The sequence below is a fragment of the Diospyros lotus genome, chromosome 3, assembly GCF_014633365.1.
Source record: "Diospyros lotus cultivar Yz01 chromosome 3, ASM1463336v1, whole genome shotgun sequence".
In the NCBI taxonomy this organism is placed as follows: Eukaryota; Viridiplantae; Streptophyta; class Magnoliopsida; order Ericales; family Ebenaceae; genus Diospyros; species Diospyros lotus.
Window position 1 is genome coordinate 34,520,240 of NC_068340.1, and position 23,651 is coordinate 34,543,890.

General features: G+C 39.8%; 2 protein-coding genes across 2 annotated transcripts; both read left to right on the top strand.

The window, feature by feature from the left end:
• Nucleotides 1-59: 59 nt before the first annotated feature.
• LOC127797187 (uncharacterized) lies at nucleotides 60-13,225 on the top strand. The gene is made up of 5 exons (XM_052329811.1): nucleotides 60-272; nucleotides 9,996-10,222; nucleotides 10,953-11,033; nucleotides 11,540-11,890; nucleotides 13,003-13,225. The coding sequence occupies exons 1-5, from the start codon at nucleotides 128-130 to the stop codon at nucleotides 13,102-13,104; spliced, it is 906 nt and encodes a 301-aa protein (XP_052185771.1). The 5' UTR covers nucleotides 60-127; the 3' UTR covers nucleotides 13,105-13,225.
• Nucleotides 13,226-15,762: 2,537 nt separating this feature from the next.
• On the top strand, nucleotides 15,763-22,468 carry LOC127798196 (thioredoxin F-type, chloroplastic-like). The gene is made up of 3 exons (XM_052331580.1): nucleotides 15,763-16,217; nucleotides 22,057-22,156; nucleotides 22,255-22,468. Exons 1-3 carry the CDS (start codon nucleotides 15,880-15,882, stop codon nucleotides 22,387-22,389), a joined length of 573 nt encoding a protein of 190 aa, XP_052187540.1. The 5' UTR covers nucleotides 15,763-15,879; the 3' UTR covers nucleotides 22,390-22,468.
• The last annotated feature ends 1,183 nt before the right edge of the window (nucleotides 22,469-23,651 follow it).

Consider the following 23,651-nt stretch of genomic DNA (forward strand, 5'->3'; position numbering starts at 1 on the left):
ATATCCATCCACGTGGCACGTCAGTCGCCTTACTCTCTCTAAACAAACAAGCAACACAGACTGGGAGGAGCGCCGAATTTGAGGGTCCACCTCTATCCGAAATGCTCGGCAGAATGGGGTGTGAGAAATGAGCGCCTCAGCCGCCGCCGCTGCCGCCACTATCTTCTCCGCCTTGCATCTCCGCCACGCCCGCCGCTTCTTCTCCGCAGTAAAGCTTCCCCATGGCCCCTCCTCCCACCGTCATCGCCGTAGCAGCCGCTTTTCCTTGCGAGGTTGCTTCCTCCTTCTACCTCTTCCACATTCTTTATGTCATTCTTCGATTATTCTTCTTGCTATTTACAGTGATCGAATCCCCCCTTTCTTTGAAGGGAATTAACATTATTTAGTAAATTCTTCTATCAGAAATCCTATTGCTATGTCTACCTACCAATCTCCTATATTGGAAGGTCAAGGAATTCGATATACAAAACAATTGCATTTGTTGTTCTAATATCCATCCTGTACTTGGATGCATCGTCTCCATACTTGCAGTTTTATTTTTTATTTTTGGAATGATCATAATGTGGCAGACTGTTCAAGTTGCAATCAAATTGAATGCTGAACTAATAAGCAGTTACATTAATTTTCCCTCCTGGTATCCGATTTTATGTGTGTTTGTTGACTATATATAGCATATTCTGATGATTAATTAAGGAGAGTTTTCATCTCCTTCAGAACGGAATTCTGGGGGTTTGTGAATTATAAATATGTTTATAATGTAAAGAAGGCTAAGATAGGAAGCACATAAAAGATGGGAATTTCAGACAAAAAAAAAAAGAAGATGGCAAGAAACATGTTGCATGGGAGAAGCCTTCTGTAAACTGTTTGATAGAGAATTGGTGAAGCAATGTCTATTGGGGATAAGATGTGGGAGCTAAGATTGAGATGATTTGATTATGTGAGAAGAAAACTGGCAGACACGCCCTATGAGTCAAATGGATGAAATGAAGTTTGTAGCAGAAGATGAAGAGAAGACTAAAGAAAACTTGATGAGAAACTCCTAAAACATGATATAGGATATAATAGCCTTACAGAGGATATGGCCATGTATTATGATAGTTATGATAGTTGGAGGACTAAAATTCATGTAGCCAACCCCACCTAGTGGAATTTTCCTTTTTGGTAAGACCACCTAGTGGAATTTAGATTTGTGATTATTGCCATCCATTGTACTTATCTGTATATGCATCTAATATCATTAGCCTGTGTTCTGCTTCTGCAGTGACACCTTTTTTACAATTACTTTATCCTTAAATGTTACTTTATCAACTCTCCTATTAAGGAAGAAGTCTAATAGGGTACTAATTATCCTGGCTGTAAACATTATCAAATGTTCATCTCTCCTCTTTAATCATGAGATTGCTATTAGAATGTCTTATTCTGATGGAAATTTTAACTTAGCACTCATTATTATCATTTATTGTCTCTTTATTTCCAAAAGCCTTGGGTTGTCTTTTCCATCACCTGTTACTTTTCCCTATATGCCCATTAAGATGACCTCTTACAAAAACACCCCATGCTTGGTATTTCTTGAACTAATCTGTCTTCCCCACCCCCCACCACCCATAATAGCCTTATGGATTCATGTAATCCTATTTTTGGTGCATTAGCACCACTTGTATTCAGTGCCATTCTCCTAACATAATTTCATGGAATATTTAACCTTCTCTCCTAACATAATTTCATATATGTTGCTGATCTGCTCTTATTTTATCCTCTAGTGTTTGTTCTTTCTTCTTTTAGAACTCTTTATAATTAGTTTCAATCTATATCTGTCTCGTTTTTCCAGTATCTCTTTGTTTCTCCAATTTCCCTAGATTTTCATTCTACCCATTGAGTTTCTCACTAGCAAAAGTTAAGTTGTCTTTCTAATAATAGCATCTACTATATCTACCCCATGCTCCAAGTTCCTAAGCTCCCACTCCCCTTGGCTAGTTGCTCCACTGCACTTCTCCATTAAAGGGAGAGTGTTGTCTAACTGATGCTCATCCATCTCTACGCCTAGACTTTGATGCAGTGCGTGCAATCAAGGAATTCTTCAACTAAGTAATTGGGTCCATCTTGAAAGAGGTGTGATTATGAGTTTTACTTCCACTTTGTCCCAACACGACCATTCTACTTTCTCCAATCATATGATGGGCTTCATAAGGATAAAACTTAGCATGGTGTAGGCCTCTTACTTACTCTTTTGTTGCTTTTGGAGCCTCCAATAACATTGTAAAGCTTATGTTGAATTACTCTCTGATAGGCCCCCAGTCTATTAGACCTACCAGAGGTGGCCCAAGGGGCAGGGGCAAGGGGGTAAAGTGGGTGGGACTTGCGTACCAGCAAGCCAGGGTGGAGGGTAGTAAGGGGAAATAGCTAGTTTGTTTGTAACAAACCCGCATGTGCTGCTAGAGGCAATTATGCTGAGTAGGATGGGGTATAAATAAGAGAAAGAGAGTGAGAGAGAGGTGTGGAATTTTGTAGAAGGTTGCTGGAGAGTTGGGGCCTCTCGAATGCCCTGATGTTTCTTTCTTTTTCCTTAGTGAGCGGTGTAAAATTCCAATCGGAATTGAGTAATTCAATAGAATTTTCAGAGCATTTGTTTGGAATCCCAACAATTTGGTATCAGAGCAATTGTCGATCACCATGGTAAACTTAAGCAAAAGAATGGGAGACATGGAGGAGAAGGTCGACACGATGAGGGGAGAGATTCAAAGCATAGACCGAAACGTAGCAGAGATGCTCGAACAGTTCACCATCATGCGAACAAAGTGGGATGAACAGGAACGTGAGAGGAAGGCTAAAACCCATGTGGGCGAATGACCAACGGAATTTACCCAAGATTTCGACGTGACCCCAAAAATCAGCGTGAACCGGAGAATGGAGGGTGGCGTGAGCGCAGGATGGCGACAGGAAGGGAGAGGTCGGCAACTGGAGATGCAGACCTTGAGGGAGACAATTCGGACGATTGGATATTCCGGGCAGAGAGGTACTTCGCGATCAATCAGCTATCCAATGATGAGAAGATCGAGTTCGCTGCGTTGTGCTTCGAGGCAAGGGCCCTCGCTTGGTTTTAGTGGGAGTCCAGGTGCAGGGGAATCTGCAGTTGGGAGGGGCTCAAGCAAGGTATTCTCAACCGATTCCGTCCAACCCAAGAAGGGTCGCTAGAGGAGAGGTTCCTGGCTCTTCGAGGAGAAGGGACTGTCAAGGATTACAGGCCGATGTTCGAGACTTTGGCCGTGCCAGTGTCGGAAGTTTTTGAGGCGTTCTTGGAAGGCCATTTCATTAATGGCCTTAAGTCGGAAGAAGGGCTGAGATTAGGGTACTGCAACCTAGGGGGTTGGATCGGATCATGTCGATGGCTCAATGTATCGAGGATAAAAATGCAACCATGCTCAGCTGCAGTAAGACGTTCGGGCCAGCGAGGAATAATTTCCCTACCCACTCTACAACCAACGTTATACGACCCCCTCCTATACAGTCAAGAAGCCCAACTCCTCAGGAAATATAACAGGAAGCGGATCTCTCCGCGTTGCATGATCAAAGTTGATCTTCGCAAAGCATTTGATTCCGTCAGTTGGGTCTTCATCGAGGCTGCTCTATCCGGTTTGGGTTTTCCCCAGCAATTTATTGGGTGGATCATGCAGTGCGTCTCAACCACCTCTTTTTCCCTTATGATTAATGGCAGCTTGCACGGGTTTTTTCAAGGGAGAAAAGGGCTTCGCCAAGGAGATCCTCTGTCCCCCTTCATATTCGTTTACTGCCTTGAGTATTTTTCCAGGTCCATCAAAGTGGCAACCAATAATTCATAATTCAATTTCCATCCCAAGTGTGGTGATCAGAGGATCACGCATCTAGCTTTTGCGGATGACCTGCTTCTTATGGCAAGGGGTGACCCCATTTCTATAAAAATTCTCATGGACTGCCTCAATGGATTTGGGGCTGTTTCAGGCCTCTCAGCAAATGCCCTTAAATCCAGCCTATACACTGCTGGCATAGCGGGTCCCGATCTTGAAGATATTCGAAGCCTAACTGGTTTTCCCAATGGGTCCATGCCATTTAGATATCTTGGTATCCCTCTTGCGGCTGAAAAGCTCAAAGTCTCACATTATGCCCCGTTTGTGGACAAAATGGCAGCCTTCACCAGTGCATGGTCCTCCGCCTCTCTATCTTACGCTGGCAGGGCAGAATTAATTCGTGCTGTGCTTCAAGGTGTAGAGAGTTTTTGGCTCTCCATCCTGCCTATTCCTTCAGCAGTTATTGTTCGCATCATCCGTTTATGCCGTGAATTCCTTTGGAACTCCAAGCACCCTCTTGTGCCTTGGAAAGACATCTGTTTGCCTAAAAAAGAAGGTGGTCTCGGTTTCAAAGATATTAAAGTTTGGAACCTTGCCCTTCTTGCCAGATCTCTGTGGGACATCCATCAAAAGAAGGATTCTCTTTGGGTCAAATGGGTATCTCATGAATATCTCAAGGGACAGTCCGTGTGGGCATGGTCTGGCAAAAGTGATGACTCCCCTCTTCTTAAGAAGCTACGCTGGATAAGGGACAAAATTCTGCTAGAAGCTGGGTCTAATGATGCTGCCATAGCTCGCTTAGATAGCTGGGTCAACAATGGTCGCTTCTTCATCTCGGCCGCTTATAATTTCTTTCGCGACAAAGGCCCTTTGAGGGTCTGGGCATCTGATGTATGGCACCCGAGTGTGGTGCCTAAGCATGCTTTCACCCTTTGGCTGGCTGCCAAAGCAAAGCTTCTTACGAGGGACAGGCTGCTTTATCTTGATATTGACAGAAATTGTGCACTATGTGGGACTGATGTGGAGACCAACAGTCACCTATTCTTTCAATGCCCTTTCAGCAAATCAGTTTGGGGCAGCATCCGTGAATGGCTGGGACTATCGAGGCTCATGAGCACTATTCCAAGTGCTTTAAAATGGTTAAAGAAAGAAGCTCGAGGATCATCGTGGCAAGCCAAGGTCAAGAGGATTGCTCTTGCCTGCACTATTTACTACCTTTGGAACACAAGGAATAAGAAGATTTTTGAAGACAATATGCCTTGTATTGATTCTGTCATCCGTAGGATCAAAACACAAGTATACAGGGTCACTTTTACTTTGTATCCTCGTGTTTTGATTCAATTTGAGGCCCTCTCTATGGGTCACTGATTGTTTTCCTGGGTATGCCCAGTGTACTTGTACAGTTCTTTTGATCTTTATACATTTACTTTTGATCAAAAAAAAAAAAAAAAGCCCAACTCCTCATTCGAGAGTTGTTAGTCAGGCAAGCAACAAGCTGCCAGTGGCTGGGAGTGGCAGCAATTTTCCTTTTAAACGACTCAGCGAGGCTGAGTGGAAATCCAAAAGGGGGAAGGGCCTATGTTTTCGTTGTGATAAGAAATATTCTATTGGCCACTAGTGTAAGAATAGGGAGCTGCAAGTTATGATGATTTATGATAAAGAGATGGAAGAGGAAGGAGTCGAGGCTGAAACAGGGGAAGGGAGGGAAGAAGAAGTGGGGCAAGGCAGCGAGGTCATTGAACTCTCAATGAATTCAGTTGTTAGATTGACAATGCTGCAAACAATGAAGCTACAAGGGGATATTGAAGGGCAGCTAATTGTAGTACTCATTGATGGAAGTGCGACACATAATTTTATAGCAGTCAAGCTGGTGTAACGGTTGGGGCTGTCAAGAACAGAAACGGCCGGGTATGGGGTGATTATGGGGACGGGAATGGCGGTGTAAGGGGCCGACATTTGCAAGAGGGTGAAATTGCACCTACAAAACCTACAAATTGTGGAGGATTTTTTGCCTTTAGAGTTGGGTAGCTCAAATGTGATCTTAGGGATGGAGTGGTTAGCCGCAGTGGGGAAAATGAATGTGGATTGGAAAGCTTTAACAATGAAGTTTCGAGTGGGGGCTATGGCAGTAACACTGCAGGGAGACCCAAGCTTAAGTAAAACCATAGTGTCCTTAAAGGCCATGGTGAAAGCTCTTAAGGGAAGTGGGGAGGGGATGTTGTTGAAATTGGGAGCCATTATAACAGAATTTGAAGAAAAACAGTGGGCAATCCCTAGGATGTTGCAAGGGGTGTTGGAAGAGTTTGAAGGGGTATTTTCTAATCCCAAGGGGTTGCCACCATGCAAAAAAAAGGACTATGCTATTAACCTGATTCCAGGAACCGCACCCGTACATGTGAGACCCTACCGTTACCCTTACATGCAAAAAAATGAGATTGAAAAACTGGTGGGTGAGATGTTGGGGGCTGGGATCGTGCAACCAAGTTGCAGTCCATTTTCTAGCCCGGTGTTGTTAGTTAAGAAGAAAGATGGAGGATGGCGATTTTGTGTCGATTACAGGGCCTTGAACAAGGTAACCATCCCCGACAAATTCCCTATACTGGTGATTGAGGAGTTGCTGGACGAGTTGCACGAGGATGTGGTTTTCTCTAAGTTGGACCTAAAATTTAGCTACCATCAGATTAGGGTCAGGGCTGAAGATGTTCCCAAAATGGCTTTCCGGACACATGAGGGCCACTACGAGTTCCTAGTTATGCCGTTCGGGTTGACAAACGCACCCTCAACCTTTCAATCGCTGATGAATGATATCTTCAGGGAGTATTTAAGGCGATTTGTATTGTTTTTTTTATGATATATTAGTGTATAGTAGGAGTTTAAAGCAACACACAAAGCACTTACGTTGTGTTTTAAAAGTGTTGACAGAAAATCATCTGCTTGCTAACAAGAAAAAGTGCTTGTTCAGGCAGCCGGAGGTTGAATACTTAGGCCACATCATTTCCCAACAAGGTGTTTCAGCTGATCACGCTAAGGTGCAAGCGACGGTAGATTGGCCTACTCCTACAACAATGAAGGAATTAAAAGGTTTCTTGGGGCTCACGGGATATTATCGGCGCTTCGTGAAAGACTACGGCAAGATGGCAAGACCCCTAACTGAACGATTAAGGAAGAATAATTTTTATTGGGATGTGGCAGCCGAGCAAACCTTCCAATAGCTTAAGGCGAAGATGATTTCCCTGCCCGTTCTAGCTTTGCGGATTTTGGAAAACCTTTTGTGGTAGAGGTGGATGCTTCAAGGGAAGGCATGGGGGTTGTTTTAATGCAGGATCACCGACCCATTGCCTATTTCAGTCAAACTTTCAGTCAGTTAGGAAGGACGAAATCAGTTTATGAGTGAGAATTGATGACCATAGTCTTTGTAGTGCAAAAATGGAGACATTATCTTTTAGGGAGGAAATTTGAGGTTTGGACTGATCAAAAGAACCTCAAATTCTTGATGGAACAGCGGTTGGTGAGCCCCGAGTATCAGAGATGGATGGTGAAACTAATGGGATTTCAATTTGAGATTCATTATAGGCCAAGATTGGAGAATAAGGCTGCTGATGGGTTATCATGCATCAACCATACAATAACCTTCATGGCTTTGATAGTGCCAAAAGTAATCCAATTGGATCAATTGGCCCGAGAAGTAGAAGCAGATGACAGGGTGCAGCAAATTATCAAGGATCTGCAAACTGATCCTGCTTCCTAACCCAATTTTCAGTGGGTGGGCAGCCAACTACTATACAAAGTAAGGTTGTATATACTGAAAGGGTCCTCTCTCATTCCATTGATTCTACATGAGGGACATTGATGGCAGTCTCGAGGGTCATTTGGGGTTCTTGAAAACTTACAAGCGAGTGGCGGCTAGTGTCTATTGGCAAGGGATGAAGAAGGAAATCCACAAGTATGTGAGTAGCTGTTCTGTTTGCCAATAGAACAAATATTCAGGTTTGACACTTGGGTGATTACTGCAACCTCTTCCCATCCCTAATCAAGTTTGGGAAGATATTGCTATGGATTTCATTAAGGGGTTACCAAGGTCGGGCAAAATGGATTCAATATTGGTTGTAGTAGACTGACTAAGTAAATATGGGCACTTTATCGGGCCGAAACATCCGTTTACTGCAGGGGAAGTGGCTGGAAATTTTGTTAAGGAAATTGTAAGGTTACATGGCCTCCCAAGGTCCATTGTATTGGATAGGGACAAAATTTTCATGAGGAGATTTTGGGAGGAATTGTTCCGCTTCCAAGGTACGAAACTAAATCGAAGCATCACCTATCACCTACAAACCGATGGGCAAATAGAGGTACTGAATCGGACTTTGGAAACATACTTGCGTTGTTTTGCTTCCTCTCAACCGAAATCATGGTCCATGTGGCTGCCCTGGGCTGAACTATGGTACAACACGTCCTACCATACAGCTGCAAGGAAGACCCCGATTTAGGTTGTGTATGGTAAAGAACCTCCAGCCTTGGTGAGGTTTGAAAGAGATACCATGCCCGTGTCAATGGTGGAACAGCAACTGGCTGAACGGGATAAGATTTTGGATGACTTGAAGACACACTTGCTGAGGGCTCAATCGGTAATGAATAGAGGTGCAGACAGGAAGAGAAGAGAGGTAAAATTCAAGGTCGGGGACTTTGTCTTCTTGAAATTGAGGCCACATCGTCGGAAATCGCTGGCTGGTCGCTCTAACGAGAAATTAGCTCCTAGATTTTATGGTCCTTTTGAAGTTGAGAAGGAGGTAGGACCAGTCGCTTACAAATTGACACTGCCCTCCCATTGCAACATCCACCTCGTCTTCCACGTGTCCCAATTACGTGAGGCAAGAGGGGCGTTGAGGGCTAGTGTGGAAGTTCTCAACCAGCTGAGTGCAGATTTAGAGCTATTGGTGGAGCCCGAGGCAGTTCTGGGGGTTCGATCTAGAACAGGAAGTAATCTACAAGGCAGGGATGTTTTGTTGGTTTCGTAAAGGATAGAGCTTAGGAACATATAGTAAAACGGATAGCAAAGGAAGAAAAACAGATAGTGGGAAAGGAATTTTAGCTAAAAACTTGAAAGCATAGAACGAAAGAAGATCACCTCACTTATTGAGTTCAATAGATTGTTTAAATACACAAGTCATCATTTTCTAACAATCTATTCAAATACTTCCTCAACTATAGGAGATAACTATTAAAACAAACTGCAGCTAAGACTAATCAAATAATTCAAAAACATAGCCTAAACTTTAGGAGTTTAAAAATTAATCCTTATCTGCTAAATTTTCTCTAACAAACTAGCTAAGAGATAGCTTTGAAAGCTATCTATTTGAACCTGTTTCAGCAGCTTATCAGCTGTTGAGGCATTCTTTCACAACATGTTTTAATTCAATGGAAGGGGCTGCCCCCTTTAGAAGCAACATGGGAACTGTTTGACCTCATTCAGCAACAATTTCCAGATTTCCACGTTGAGGATAAGGTGAAAGTGAGGGTGGGGGGGGGAGATAATGATAGGCCCTCGGTCCATTGGACCTACCAAAGGCGGCCCAAGGGGCAGGGGCAGGGGGGTAAAGTGGGTGAGACTTGCGTAACAGCAAGCCAGGGTGGAGGGTAGTAAGGGCAAATAGCTGGTTTGTTTGTAACAAACCAGCATGTGCTGCCAGAGGCAGCTATGCTGAGTAGGATGGGGTATAAATAAGAGAAAGAGAGTGAGAGAGAGGGTGTGGAATTTTGTAGAAGGTTGTTGGAGAGTTGGGGCCTCTCGAACGCCCTGGTGTTTCTTTCTTTTTCCTTAGTGAGCAGTGTAAAATTCCAATCGGAATTGAGTAATTCAATAGAATTTTCAGAGCATTTGTTTGGAATCCCAACACTCTCTTTTTCCTCTTGGTCCTTTGAATTAGTTTATTATACGAATCGCATTAGGAATAGAAGAAAAACTAGAAATTGGTTACTGAAACAAATAATGGAGGATGGTGGAACAATTATGATAGCATTGGCAATAAATGTTCCCTTGCATCTCATTCAATTTTTTTTATCATTTCATTGACAGGGTTGTTGATGTTAGAGATTTGTTCTACTGTAATTTTGTTCATGTGATAGTTGAACTTGCCTTCATCAGACCAGTATAATATAGTTGCCATCAATATCTTGCAGTTACCAATGATTCTAGTAGGACTGAGTTGTCACCTGATCCAACCACTGAAAGATCAGAACCTGATAAGATAGTTGATGGTATGGACTTTGGGGAGCTTTGCAATGAATTTGAATGCATTAGCAGCCCTTCTGTGGAAGCTACTGCAAGACAACTTGCACGTGACATCTTGGAGCTTCGGGAGGGCAACCGTGCCCTAGGGACCTATGCAGTTTCTGTTAAGTACAAGGTAGTGGCATGTTTTTTGCATAGGTTTTACACATTGCTGAGCTTTTGGTTGATTTTGTAATGATTCTTAACACTATTTGGTGCATGGGAACATGGAATATTTTTGGCCACCATTATATTATTTCTTCTTTTTGCTCCCCCCCAAGCCACATTCAGATGTTGCAGGGGATATGATTTAGATGTTTTTCCACCCTACAACTAATGCCAGCACAGACCCATTGGTGCTTGTTCAGATGCTTATTTGGTTTAGGCCACCCTGAAGTGACATTTAAGGAGATTTTATTTTTCTTTTGTTTTCTTTCTTTCCCTTCATTTAATTTTTTCTTTGTGGGAGAGGAATTTAAGATTCTTATTGATGCTTGGCTTCAATTATTTTATAGATTTCTCTGTGGTTTTGCATCCTTGGTCTGTGCAAGAGCAACTAGAAGTCATTGCCTCATTAGCATCTCTTATAAATATAATACATAGACAGTTCTTTCATTATTTTTGTTATTGATTTGAAGTTTCAATATTTACATCAGTTCCATTTGTGACTTTATCTGGTGATATATTTTCTTTGTGTTTTATCCAAGTTCATCCACTTAGGCAACAAACTTTCTTTGAGCAAGTCATTTCAAAAGAAGCAGTGATAGATGATGAGTAGTAGTTTCTATTAGCATCACTGTTTCTTTATGCTGTACATAGTCTATATTTTGTTCAATGCCCTGATTTATACATAATGTCAATTGCAGGATCCACTTAGAAGTTTTACTGGTCGTGAGAAATACAAAAGACCACTATGGCTAACTGATGCTCTAGATACACCCACGGTGGTGAGGATTCTATGTTGTACTGGATTATGTACTTTTCAATATTTTTGTGTGCGCTAAATAATGTGTTGATATATTGGTCTGTCTCCTCAGCCCCCTTATAGTACTTGAATTTCATGAAGTCATGACAAGACAGAACACACTCTCTCTCTCTCTCTGATATTCCTACATACAGCCCATGCAAGAACTTCTGTCTTGTGTTTTGGTATGTCATCATGTTGCTTCTAAGGGCTCTGCTTTGTAGCGCTTGCTTTGTTCCCTTGAAGCATATTACCTACTGAAGCATAATCTGTGAAGTCTTGAAATGATTTAAGTGTATGTAGTTGTGTAATCGAAGACACACTTGCTAACTTATATTTACCAGACCAAGGATAGCCGATTTGGACCCTTGGAGGTTAACTTTGTCCATTATATCCCTCCTGATGAATAATTCTATCCCTGTTAGCTTATGGTTAACTTTTCATCTTAGTTATTGCTTTACAATTCCTTACCTTTTTGTCAATTTGTAGAGTGTGCAAGAAATGGTGATGTTATCTACCAGTGTGCTTAGTATTAAGTGGAGAATAAAAGGGAAGCCTAAACCCTTGCTTGCCGGTATAGGAGGCGATTTAATTATAGAAGTTACATCCAAGTTTACTATGAACCAGATTAGTGGCCAAGTTACTGAGCACGAAGAGTTCTGGGATTTGTCAGCATCTTCAGCTATTGCTCAGGCTTATTTCTGGGCATCACGCTTTCTCTTTGCTACCACTGAATCTGGAAAAGATGTATTTGATGATATTAAGAACATCACAACGCGTTTTCCAAAACAGAAAGAGAACTTAGAGATTTATCCAGATCCTTCTGGTGATCCAACAAAGGTAAGCTCTCTTTATTTTTCTAATGTGGCTGGTCATATTCTTATATGTCTATATACATACACGTGCAATATAGTTTTTCTTCTGATTTAATAGGAGTTTCTCTAGTTCATTTTTCTTTTTTTGTTTTTCTCTTCCATGTTTGGCAAAATGGACTGACTAAATTATTATTAGAAATGCAGAAGAAAATGTAGAAATGCAGAAGAAAATGTAAGGGGAAAGAAGCCGCTTTGATGGGGCACACATCTTCATAAAAAGCAAAACCAAGAGAATCACAGTATTACCACCAAGTATAACCTTCATAGGCCCACTTAATAAGAAAAATCTTTAAGGAGCACCTTGTTATTAGAGTGAGTCAACCTTCCCAATACTGCTGAAATGATAACAACAACAATCATAAACCTTAATCCCACTAGGTAGGGTTGGCTTCATGAATTCTAAACCCCCAGCCATCTCTAGCCATAACCTCTATGAGGCTAGTATATCCTACATCATGTTTAATAGTTTTACCACCAGGTTTTATTTGGTCTTCCTTGCCCTCTTTTGTTAACAACTTCTTTATTTCATCTATTCGCCTCAAAGATACATCTGTTGATGTTCTTCTCACATATCTAAACCATTTTTATCTCAATTCCAGCATATTAACTTTAAGAGTAAATTACATTGACCATCCCTGAGGTTGTCCTTATTACAAATAGTACCCCTCACATTTCGAAAATGTTGTTTAGATATTGCCTGCATTGATGCTTTGTTTACAATCTAATTAAGGAAAAAGACATCAAATGTTCAAATAGTTACAATGGCAACATGAGAATAGGAAATAAACAAAAAAACGAAAAGAAAACAATGATATAACAATTTTAAGAGGTTTATGCTTCTTCTTTTTTTTTTTTTTTTTTTTTGTCTTTACTGTCCATCTGGGACTAGGATTTTTCAATGGAGAAGGAAATGAAAAGAGAGTGAAACCATTTATGTACATTTTACGTGTACCTACATACATTTATTTTCCTTTCTTTCATCCATAAATCCTAGTTAGAAACATGGCTTTATTTGTTCCAAAGGAGTTTTTCCATTTATGTTCAACTGACGGGCTTCTTTTATCTTCTGCGATTCAGTTCTTTCAAAGGGACAACGGTTTCCAAAGAGATACCTACCAAGTTGCACTACTTTTAGCAGTTATATATCTTGTTGTACAGTTCCTGAGGACAACGCTGTAAAGCATACCTATATATTGTACATTCTGCCTTTGTACAATTGTAATTATTGGTAATATTACATTTACAGCTTCACATTATCAGAAAATCATGAATGTATGGAAGCTTTATGCTACTCCTGTAACTGTTGGCTTTGTCCATTTTTCTAATGCAGAGTTAAGGACTGCATGTACTGTTGTTGGGTTAGATTTTGTATGAAGTGTGTGATCCTTGAGAGGACAGAGTCTGTCTTGACCCCCAAGTTTATAGTAATAGGTTAGCACACAATCAATCAGTGTTGACTAATATTTTTTAGAGTAGTTCTACAGGGCCCGACGGGCCTACCGAGTCTCTCGCAGAAAGGGGGCAAAAAAACGATTTTGCCCCCGCTCACTTTGCAAATTTGCAAAGCGAGTCACCGCCCTTGCTCTCTCGTCTCCCCTGGCATGGCCGCTGCCCTCACCTCGCCGTCGCGTCTCACTATCAGCGAGGCAGCAATGGCAGAGAGGCGACAGAGACAAGGCAAGGCAAGAGCAGCAGCGAGGCGACGGCCATGGCAAGGGAGACTAGAGAGCAGGGGCAGGGCAATCTATGGGAGGGGAAATGAGATAGCAGGGCGTGGGGGCAAAATCGTCTTTTTGTCCTCTTTCGGTAACCCGGTTAGTAAGCCCGTCGGGCTTTCTAGAATTTTCCTATTTTTGAAGCCATATCTGACTAGAAAACCTTAAGGTTTGATAACCATACAGCAGCAACCAAAATGATAACCACCAATTCACAAACTACAATGCCTTGTTTATAGGAAAAAGGATTGGGAAAGTTTAAGTTTAATTTGCTCACCCACATTGGCTACGTTCTATCATGCCCATCAAAATTCACTACACCTAGGAGTGATCTAACTGATGTTTTAAAATCATTTAGTGAATTCATCATTAAATCTTAGTTAGGTAGTGTTTGTTAAAATCAATGTTTTAAAACGTACTTGACGCTAGATAGACGACGGGTAATAGCCAATGGGGGCGATGGACGGACGAATGGTGACGAGAGCCAAAAACATGGCTAAGAAGGATAATTGGCGACAATGACGAAAAAGAGAAATTGACAAGTCCACCAAAAACGATAGAGATAAATTGATAAGAGGATATAAAAGTGAAAAGGGAAATCCAAACAAGTGTTCACCCCCGACGGCTAGGTTGTCGAGGCGTTGATTGGGCCCGATTAATTGGGCTTGGCTTATAAGGGTTTCGATTTGCAAGAAATCGCAACGGCCACCTAGGCCGCATTTTAGAACATTGGTTAAAATAAGTAAGATAAGATTATATCAAAATAATATTAGAATATTTTATGGACAAACATATGGAATGGTTAAGATAATACTGTGAAACATTCTAAGATTTTTATTATACTGTTAGTTAAATCTTTTGAAATACACTAGAGGACATATGTATTATTATTTTTTTTATCTGTAAGGTCTAAAATATGTTTATTTTAAGGTAGAATAGATAAATATGTGTGAAAAATAACAAATAAAAAATTACATGACTTATTTTTTAATAGTCGTCAAATAAATTTAACAAACACATTAGAAATAATAAAATTTTAAAATATTATATATATTTTTTAATTTATATATTAATTAACAAACGGTTATTGAAAAACTCTAGTGTGTATATATATATATATTATATAATCAAAGTATCAGAACTTGTACCCTATTATTCTTAAAGGAGGTGGGCCTCACCTTAACCCATTCTAAATAAATCATGATTTAATCTCTATATAACGTTTTTATGAAATTTTGAATTTGAAACTTCAAGCATGTCCACCACCTGTTCTTAAACAACATATTTAGTTTTTATCCCACTATGTGGGGTTAGTTACATGAATTCTAGACTTTCATATATTTCTGTCTTTTGTTATATCTTTATTTAGGCTCATACACTTCATATCAAACTTTAATGTCTCTCCTAAAATCTTATTTGGTCTACATCAATCTTTTTTTTTATTAATTGTTCAATTTCATCAACTCTCCTCGTAGGACTATCTCTTGATTTTCTTCTCACATGATCATACCATCGTAGTCTAATCTCTTTTATATTCTCCTCAATTGATACTATTCTTATCTTATTACGAATAATTTTATTTCTAATTTTATCTTTTCTTATATGGTCAGACATTTATTTTAACATCTTCATCTTCGCTACGCACGTTTTTTGCTTATATTGGTATTTGATTATCCAACATTTTGAGTTATATAACAAAACTAGTCTTATAGTTATCTTATAATTTTTTTTAAAAATTTTAATGAGATTTTATCATTATATAATATTTTTAATATATATTTTTATTTTAACCAATCTATCTTAATTCTACGAGTGACTGGAACACCTATTCTTGTCGGTGAAAAATTTTAGTACCTTTAATCTCCATTGATGACAATTTATAGGATTTAGATATGGTAATTTTACTTTCACACGTGCCTATTGGCTATTGCCTACCTGTCAAATTCGTTTTTCCTTTTCAATCTTTGTGAACCACGTAAATAGAATTTGTGGACAGCACCGGCGACCACAACAGATGGGATCAATTGACGAAACTGCCCCTAGATATTTCGGCAAACCGCCACAAACGCCAAGGGCACTTCGGTCCCCCCAGGAACTCTCCACTTAGCGGAGCCCAGTTTTCTCCGTCATTACTTCCATTTGTGCACTGCAGACAAGAAGCTCTTCGCTTCGGAAAACCCACCTCCCTCTCTCTCTCTCTCTCTCTTTCTCCAAGCCCAGCTAGAGAGAGCTTTCGCTAATGGCTCTGCGAGTAATCCCTCTGAACACCTCTCCTCCACCTTCATGGATGCCCAGCCCCAAGCATTATAATTCAAACATCTCTGCGTTCTGCTTTCCGAGCACCGGTGGTGGAGATCAGAAGAGGAGAGAGAATAAGATCAGCTATGCCTATGCTAGTGGCGTGAGAACTGGAACGGCGATTCGGTCGTTGCCGCCGTCTTCGTCGAGCGTGGACACGGGCGGTCCGGTGGTGGCGGTGCAAGTGGGCCAGGTTACGGAGGTCACCAAAGACACTTTCTGGCCTCTCGTCAAAGCCGCCGGCGACAAGACCGTCGTCCTCGACATGTACACCCAATGGTATATACATGTATATATTTGCTTATCATATCCTGTCTATTCTGGAGTTCAGAATTTTGTCATGATTTTAGGTCATAAGTCCATCTCGAAATTTTGGTAAACCCTGTATTGGGGAAATATTTTGTGTTTTTAGAGGACTGTTGGTTGTATTTGATTCAGATTGTTACAAGCCTAGGGATTGCTTAGTCTAAAATATAGCTTAGTTGCTGAAAGTCGAGCCTCTGTGACCAATTCAAGCCCTCCTTTTTTTCTGGTGGCTAATTATGTACGGAAGTGTGTACGTCGTTTAGATCCACTGGACAGATCCTGACTAGGGTACTTAGTGGCATTACTCAGAAAATCTTCAATCACTGTATTGATTTGGGGTGTGCTCTTACATCAACATTTCCTAATTTTAAAGTCACATTAGTCTGTTGGCATCCGTGTCATTTTTCTTTATATATTTACTCCAAGGTAGACTTCAGAACCGCTAAAATTAAAGAGACTTGAATTTTTTTTGGGCTTTTTGCGATGGCTGGCTCAAAGCTCAGCCAAATAGTGTGTAGTAACTTTGGTTTCTTAAATCATTGACATACCTCAAATCTTACTTTTTTTCCCCTTCTGTTAAGATGAGAATATTGATACACTAACACATCTCGTAGCTGTGTTATTTGTCCAGTATATAGTGAACAAGATATAGTACTATAACTAATTGCCCGTTTAGTATCCAGATTAAATAGTGACGGGATAAAATTAATGATGATAAAAAATGATAATAGGACTAAATAATGCTATCCTATGTTTTGATAAAGAGGTATTACTGGAGATTGTAACTATTATGTTTGGTGTGTGAAAATGTGAATGAAGTATGACTTGGTATCAAATGGCAAATGACCAAACTGCCCATTTGCCCAAATATATTTGAGAAAATATTTTTAAATTACGGAAAATATATTTTTACAATGAAAGCATTGTATTATATTTATTTACATTTATATTTAGTGGTGGTGAGATCAGCAATGAAGAAGAGGCAGTGGTGATGGTTGGCAATTGTGGTGGCAGTGGATGGTGGCAGCCGTGAGGAGAGATGGAGAAGAGAGGCATGGATTGAGGATTGATGCTGTGAATGGATTTTTTAGTAAATTGTTAACCCCATCGAAGTGGGATTAATTAATACCTGGGGAGGTGATGTTTGTCCCACTTTGGTGGGATAAATTTATCCTTGGCATAATTAATCCCACTCATTTTAAAATACCAAACGCGTTAATACTGTGTCAGAAGGTAATTGTCGAAAGGTATTACCTTCTGATGGAGGCGGTGGCAATGGTCGGTAGTTGAGGCGGCAGTGAGTGGTGGCAGTTGTTAGGGGAGATGGAGGCAGTGGTGATGGTTGGCTGTTGTGGTGGCAGCCATGAGAAGAGATGGAGAAGAGAAGCACGAATTGAGGGTAGAGAATGTGAGTGGATTGTATAGTAAAGGGAAAAATTGTCCACACATGACAAATTGTTAATCCCATTGAGGTGGGATTAATTATTTCCTTGGGGGGGGCGGGGGGGGCTATTAATCCCACTTCGGTGGGATAAATTTGTCTTTAGCATAATTAACCCACTCATTTTGAAATATCAAATGCAGTAATACCAAGTCAGAAGGTATTATCTTATGTTAGTCCGCGTACCCAAATGGGCCGTTAAAGCCCATCCCATGTTAGTCCTCTCTATACTAACATAAGTTTTTCCAGATGCTAGGTAACTCAATTGCTACTCTAGATGTTTAACATAGTCTTTATATTCTATCAAGTGACAGAAAGCAGTATATCTTAGTTGATGTTTCTGTTTTCAACCAATCAAAAAATCACTTCATCTTGGTCCCTTGCTCTTCCCAAAGAAGAATGGTTGTTTTTGTATGCATTATTATCCTCTTTTTACAAAGAGAATGTTTCCACAACTCGAACCTCTAATATTGAAAAAAGCAACTTGTGATGGAAGAATAAAAGACACTTCATTTTTTTTCCATTTATGAATGTCAGCGGGGTAGTTATGTATTTAGTCTCTAGTCTAGGGCTATAATTGTAAACTGCTAATCTTTTATTTTAGCTACAGATAGAGGTCATGCTAATTGGTTGTCTAGTTTTTCATCTATTCCGTGTAAGTGAAATTTACATTACCATTTCCATTGAGATATCCTTTGCACAAACTGTGTGAATGCCTCTATACTACTTGACCAGTTTTCAAATGTACTTTTTTGAACATCTGGCTAGTGGCATTCACATAGAAAGCGAAGAATACAGTTCAACATTCAATCTAACAAAGAATAATGATGACAAGGCCTCAAGCTTACATCACAGGAGTAACAACCATCTGCTGTTGCCTTTGCGGCAACTAGGAACAGCAATGGGACAGGGCAAGGCCAGGTTTTGCTGACCCTGTCCGTGCCCTGGCTGTGTATAAAATATAAATCCTAAACCTCATACTTGCCCCCAACTTGGAAGGAGGACACACCCCATGCCCTGAAAAAAAAAAAAGAGAGAGAGAAAATCATTTCCAATCCCAAAAAGAAAGGGGGAAAAAAAATGCTCTCCAGCAAGAGCTTGCTGTGCCTTACTGGGTGCGCAGCAGCAGCAAGTTCTCCCTTCTTGCTGATAAAAGTTTCTGCACACGGCTAGTTCTTCTTGCTGTTAGCTTCCTATGTGCAGCTCCTTGACGTGTAGCAAGGAAAAACAAAAAATACTATTGACTGTTTCCATTAGGGTTTTACATTATATATACATGGGAATATAAGTAATGTTGTTAATTATTGGAGGCGGAGCAGGGCAGAACAGGGGTGGGGTGGGGTATTTGAATACCAGCCCCGGCCTGACCCTAAAAAAATTAGTTTGGGAAACACCCAATGATGCGATCATCAATCAAGACGCGGCCCAAGGTTGACCCAATCAAACCGGAACAGTAGCGCCGAAACAGTAGCAAATAGTATTTTAATACTTTATATATTTTAGGATTCTACTTCATGTTTGATTAGGGTTTTATTTTTATTAGAATTCTAGTGGAATTTTACTTATGATTTATTTCTATTAGGATTCTAGTTGGATTTTGCTTACAAATATTAGATAGATTTGGATTAGTCAAACACTATAAATATGCCTAGAATCTAGAGTTTGTAATCAAGTTTTCTCAATACAAATTTCAACAACCTATTTAGGTTTTCTTAACAAAACAGTCTTGTTTTTATGTTTTCTTGAAAATCAAGCTTTGGCCATTGAAGTTTATTCTTTCAAAGGTTTATTTTGGTGTGTTTTCTTCACACGCGCTACATGCTGCGTCATGTGGTATAAGAGCAGTTCATTAACCAATTAGATGGTCAATCTTAAAGGTGACGGTAGCAACCAGCCTCGTGACGGTGATCGGGGGTTGCCCGCGGTTTGGAGAGCAATCGAAGAATAACAGGAAATAACTCGTTCAATGCAACAACAATTGAAGCGAATCCGCAACCAATTGGGCGTTTTACAACGAGTTAAGGATAATCGGAACCGGGCTAATGACATGAATCAAGCTGGCTACGTTAAACCGGGAAGACCAGCCATTAATTATGTCCTCATTAATCCTAGAAGACCAATGATGGATGATAGCAACGATGAGGATGATCTTGGTCGTATGATACCCAACCCTAATGGTAAAGGGGTTAAGAGGAATGCGCAACAATACAACCATTGGGGAAACAATGAGTATAAACTAAAGAATGGCTTTTCGATGAGTTTGGAGCTTGATCTCGAGCATTATGTTGTCCCAGCAACCTCAACGTTTGCAAACTTAAGTTTGGTTTATGTTGCTAACATGACAGAAACTCCAAGGTTGTTAACTCATACTGGGGTATTTTCCAATCCCGAGGGCTCAAGCATTGCTTCGCAATCCAAGGATCGTGGTGTTTCTTCTGATCGGCTTGCGATTGTAAAGGAGATGGAGGCCATGGTAGCAGATCCTTCTACAGTTTATTCATGCTCTGGCATGGTTGAATCAAAGGCAATAGGAACACATTCACCTTTACGATTGCAAAAGCAAGATGATCACAGGGGTCTTTTGTGGATAGGGGTGTTGGATCTCTTAGGCTAGTTAAGTTGGGTATTGCAACTGCTTTCGGTATTAATCTGAAATTAGATTCCGAAACTAAAAATGTTGTAATAGCTGTTGCTATAGCTGATCAAGTGCTCAGACCAAAGAAGGATTCAAACATCAATATTTTTAAGTGATGGAAAGACTATTGGTAGTCATGGAATAAGCCTCTATTCGAAACAATTACAAAAGAATACTTCTCTAGGCAAGAAAAATCTACAGATGAATTCGGAAGCTATTGAGGAGTCAAAATCAAAAAAGCTGATAAAAGGAGAAGGACCTGTGATAAGATTTACCAAATTAGATAAGCGCTCAAGATGGAATGTTCAACATCCTCAATCTAACAAAAATAATACAGTGGAGGCAGAGGGCAACCAACATGGTGATGGTTGGACCTATGTCAACGAAGATAGAGCTAAGAGGAGGAGGAATGTCTTTACTCATGTTCCCTTAGCAGAAAAATTCAAGTGGTTCAGGAAGATGTCAAGCAAAACTTGCACAAATAAGAAATACAAGGCGACAATTGACAAGCATAAGAAGCACAAGATATTTGAGGTTGGAGATGAATTCATGATATTCTTGAAGAAGGAACAGATTCCAGCAAGAAAGCAAAACAAGCTCAAGCCAAAAAAGTATGCTCCTTACAAGATTACAAATAAAATCAATAATAATGCTTATGTTGTGGATTTGCCTAATCATATGGATATTTTCAAACATTCAATGTGGCTAATCTCTCTTTGTACTTACCAGACGTGGATTTGTCATACCCGGATCAAAATTTGAGGTTGAATTTTTTCTCAAATGAAGGTGAATGATGCAGTCACCAATCAAGACCCGACCCAAGGTCGACTCGACCCAACCGGAACAGTAGCGCCGAAACAGTAGCAAATAGTATTTTAATACTTCATATATTTTAGGATTCTACTTGATTTAGGATTCTACTTCATGTTTGATTAGGGTTTTATTTTTATTAGGATTCTAGTTGAATTTTACTTAAGATTTATTTCTATTAGGATTCTAGTTGAATTTTGTTTATAAATATTGGATAGATTTGAATTAGCCAAACATTATAAATATGTCTAGAATCTAAAGTTTGTAATTAAGTTTTCTCAATACAAATTTCAGCAACCTATTTAGGTTTTCTTATCAAAACAGTCTTGTTTTTGCGTTTTCTTGAAAATCGAGCTTTGCCCATTGAACTTTGTTCTTTCAAGAGTTTATTTTGGTGTGTTTTCTTCACACACACGCTACACGCTGCGCCACCCAATCTCCCCAAACCCTGCCAATGGCTATTGACCCCACCGCTTTGGGGCTGTGAGGATTCAAATTGCCATTGACAACTGGAAATTGGAACTTCATTTTTTTTTTTTTGTATATAACATGTTTTTACTTTTGTGAAGATTAGGTTGTTAATCTTTTTTTTTTTTTTTCTTTTTGCCGAGATATGTTGTTAATCTATTACGTGCAATGCTTATACAATATGTCAAAACAGTTTGGAAATTATTAGAATATCATTCTCACTTTGTTGGGTATTAGCTGTTGGATTGGATTGGATTGGGTTTGGATTAGAGCAGATCATTCTATGTTCCTGAGTGAAACATTTGCGATGATGCAAAACAAGTTGGGATATGTCTTTTGAGTGAATTGTTATTTTCCATTATATCAATCAACTGTTGAACAACCCTTAATCATGTCTCCACCATTGTTCGTTTTTTTATTGATTTTCTCCTCAATTTTTATTGTTGCCTTGAGATTAGGTGTGGACCTTGCAAGGTGATAGCTCCAAGATTTCAGGAACTATCCAAGAAGTATCTTGATGTTGTTTTCTTAAAGCTTGACTGTAACCAGGAAAACAGGGTAGGCCTCTCTCTCTCTCTCTCTCTCTCACACACACACACACACGCCCCCGCGCGCGCACTCAGATGTATGTAATATTTTTTGACTACTGCTGGCAGGCTTTGGCAAAGGAGCTAGGAATAAAGGTGGTTCCGACGTTCAAGATTCTCAAAGATAGTAAGATTGTTAAAGAAGTCACTGGGGCCAAATTTGATGATTTAGTTGTTGCAATTGAAAGTGTCCGGTCTAGTTGATATTCTTTTTATTGTTTCCCTGTAGAATATGCATGCATACATACATATATATAAATAAAAACATGATACACTTTCGGAATGACTGTAAAGTTCTGCTATTATTGCAGACAATTATTCTCGTAAGGTGAGGAGGAGTTAGTTGAGAAAAGGAGGTAGCATTGTTTCTTTAGTTTTGCTCGTTTATTTCTATTAGAATATCTTCATTGTTCTTTGTAAGGGATCTCCTTTCATCTTTAGCTTTACTTTTAGTATGGTATTGTCGGTTCTTCTTTTAAGATCATCCTATAGTAGACTAGAAATTGTTCAATAGCAGAGATGGGGGGAGGGGTGTGAGTACTCTGAAGTCGACCCAGAGAATGAGTCCAACTTAAATTAGGCAGGTCCGGACCTTATTAGGGCCTGGCTGAAGTCTTCATTGACTAGGCTCGGTGTTTCTTCAGAAACTGGGTCCAAGAAGATGAATGCCTTTTTAAGTGTCTTAAATAAAGGACTAAATGTGGACTACTGCGTATACCTTGAGATTGTGGGGGTATATGAAGGTCTGTTAGCCTTTCTATGTGATCCGAGTTTGGGGCTAACAAAAGAGTTCATACTTTTGAGTGTTGGCTACTTTGGTAACAAAATGTTTTTACTCTTGGTGCTTTTGGATTATCATTTAGAAGGCAAGAAGCCTTGATAACGGTTGTTCTTTTGTAAGTAGAGATCTTGGGTTTTAGTTATGAAAATAATCTCTTTGCAAAGTAAGGGTGAGACCGCATTCTGACTCTTGGAAGGTGAAAAATTTCATGCACTGGACGCATTTTTATACTTTAAATGTTCATTTATAGCATCGGACTAGGTTTTTGTAAGAATAACTTTTCAATGTCTACAACAATGGAAGAGGAATAAAAAAAGGGCTAGATTTAAAAAGACACTATCAACAAGACCCTTACCATAGGCTAAGTATAGACAGCACTGGAAAATAATTCAGAGGGCAACTTTTCAGCATCCATTAATCTAATGGACATGCAAGCATACAAGAGCCTTGAAGTAATCTTATCATCTAGTAGGGGTTGCAAATTCATTTAGGGTGCGTTTGATTGCAATGGTGGAATTTGAGTGGAAAGAAAATAAATTTCAAGAAATTAAATTCTAGCAAAAATGAATTCTTAGAAATTGAAAATTTAAGCTGTTTGATTGGTATAATTTTTTACCTAGAAAATGATGTTATTTTCCATAGAATTGGATAATTTTTCTAGCATTTTGTGTTTGATAGGCATTAT

Coding starts and splice junctions, on each gene's coding strand:
- LOC127797187 (XM_052329811.1), top strand. CDS start 128: ATGAGCGCCTCAGCCGCCGCCGCTGCCGCCACTATCTTCTCCGCCTTG. Junction 10,223..10,952: donor CAGTTTCTGTTAAGTACAAG/GTAGTGGCATGT, acceptor TGTCAATTGCAG/GATCCACTTAGAAGTTTTAC. Junction 11,034..11,539: donor CTCTAGATACACCCACGGTG/GTGAGGATTCTA, acceptor GTCAATTTGTAG/AGTGTGCAAGAAATGGTGAT.
- LOC127798196 (XM_052331580.1), top strand. CDS start 15,880: ATGGCTCTGCGAGTAATCCCTCTGAACACCTCTCCTCCACCTTCATGG. Junction 16,218..22,056: donor CTCGACATGTACACCCAATG/GTATATACATGT, acceptor CCTTGAGATTAG/GTGTGGACCTTGCAAGGTGA. Junction 22,157..22,254: donor ACTGTAACCAGGAAAACAGG/GTAGGCCTCTCT, acceptor TACTGCTGGCAG/GCTTTGGCAAAGGAGCTAGG.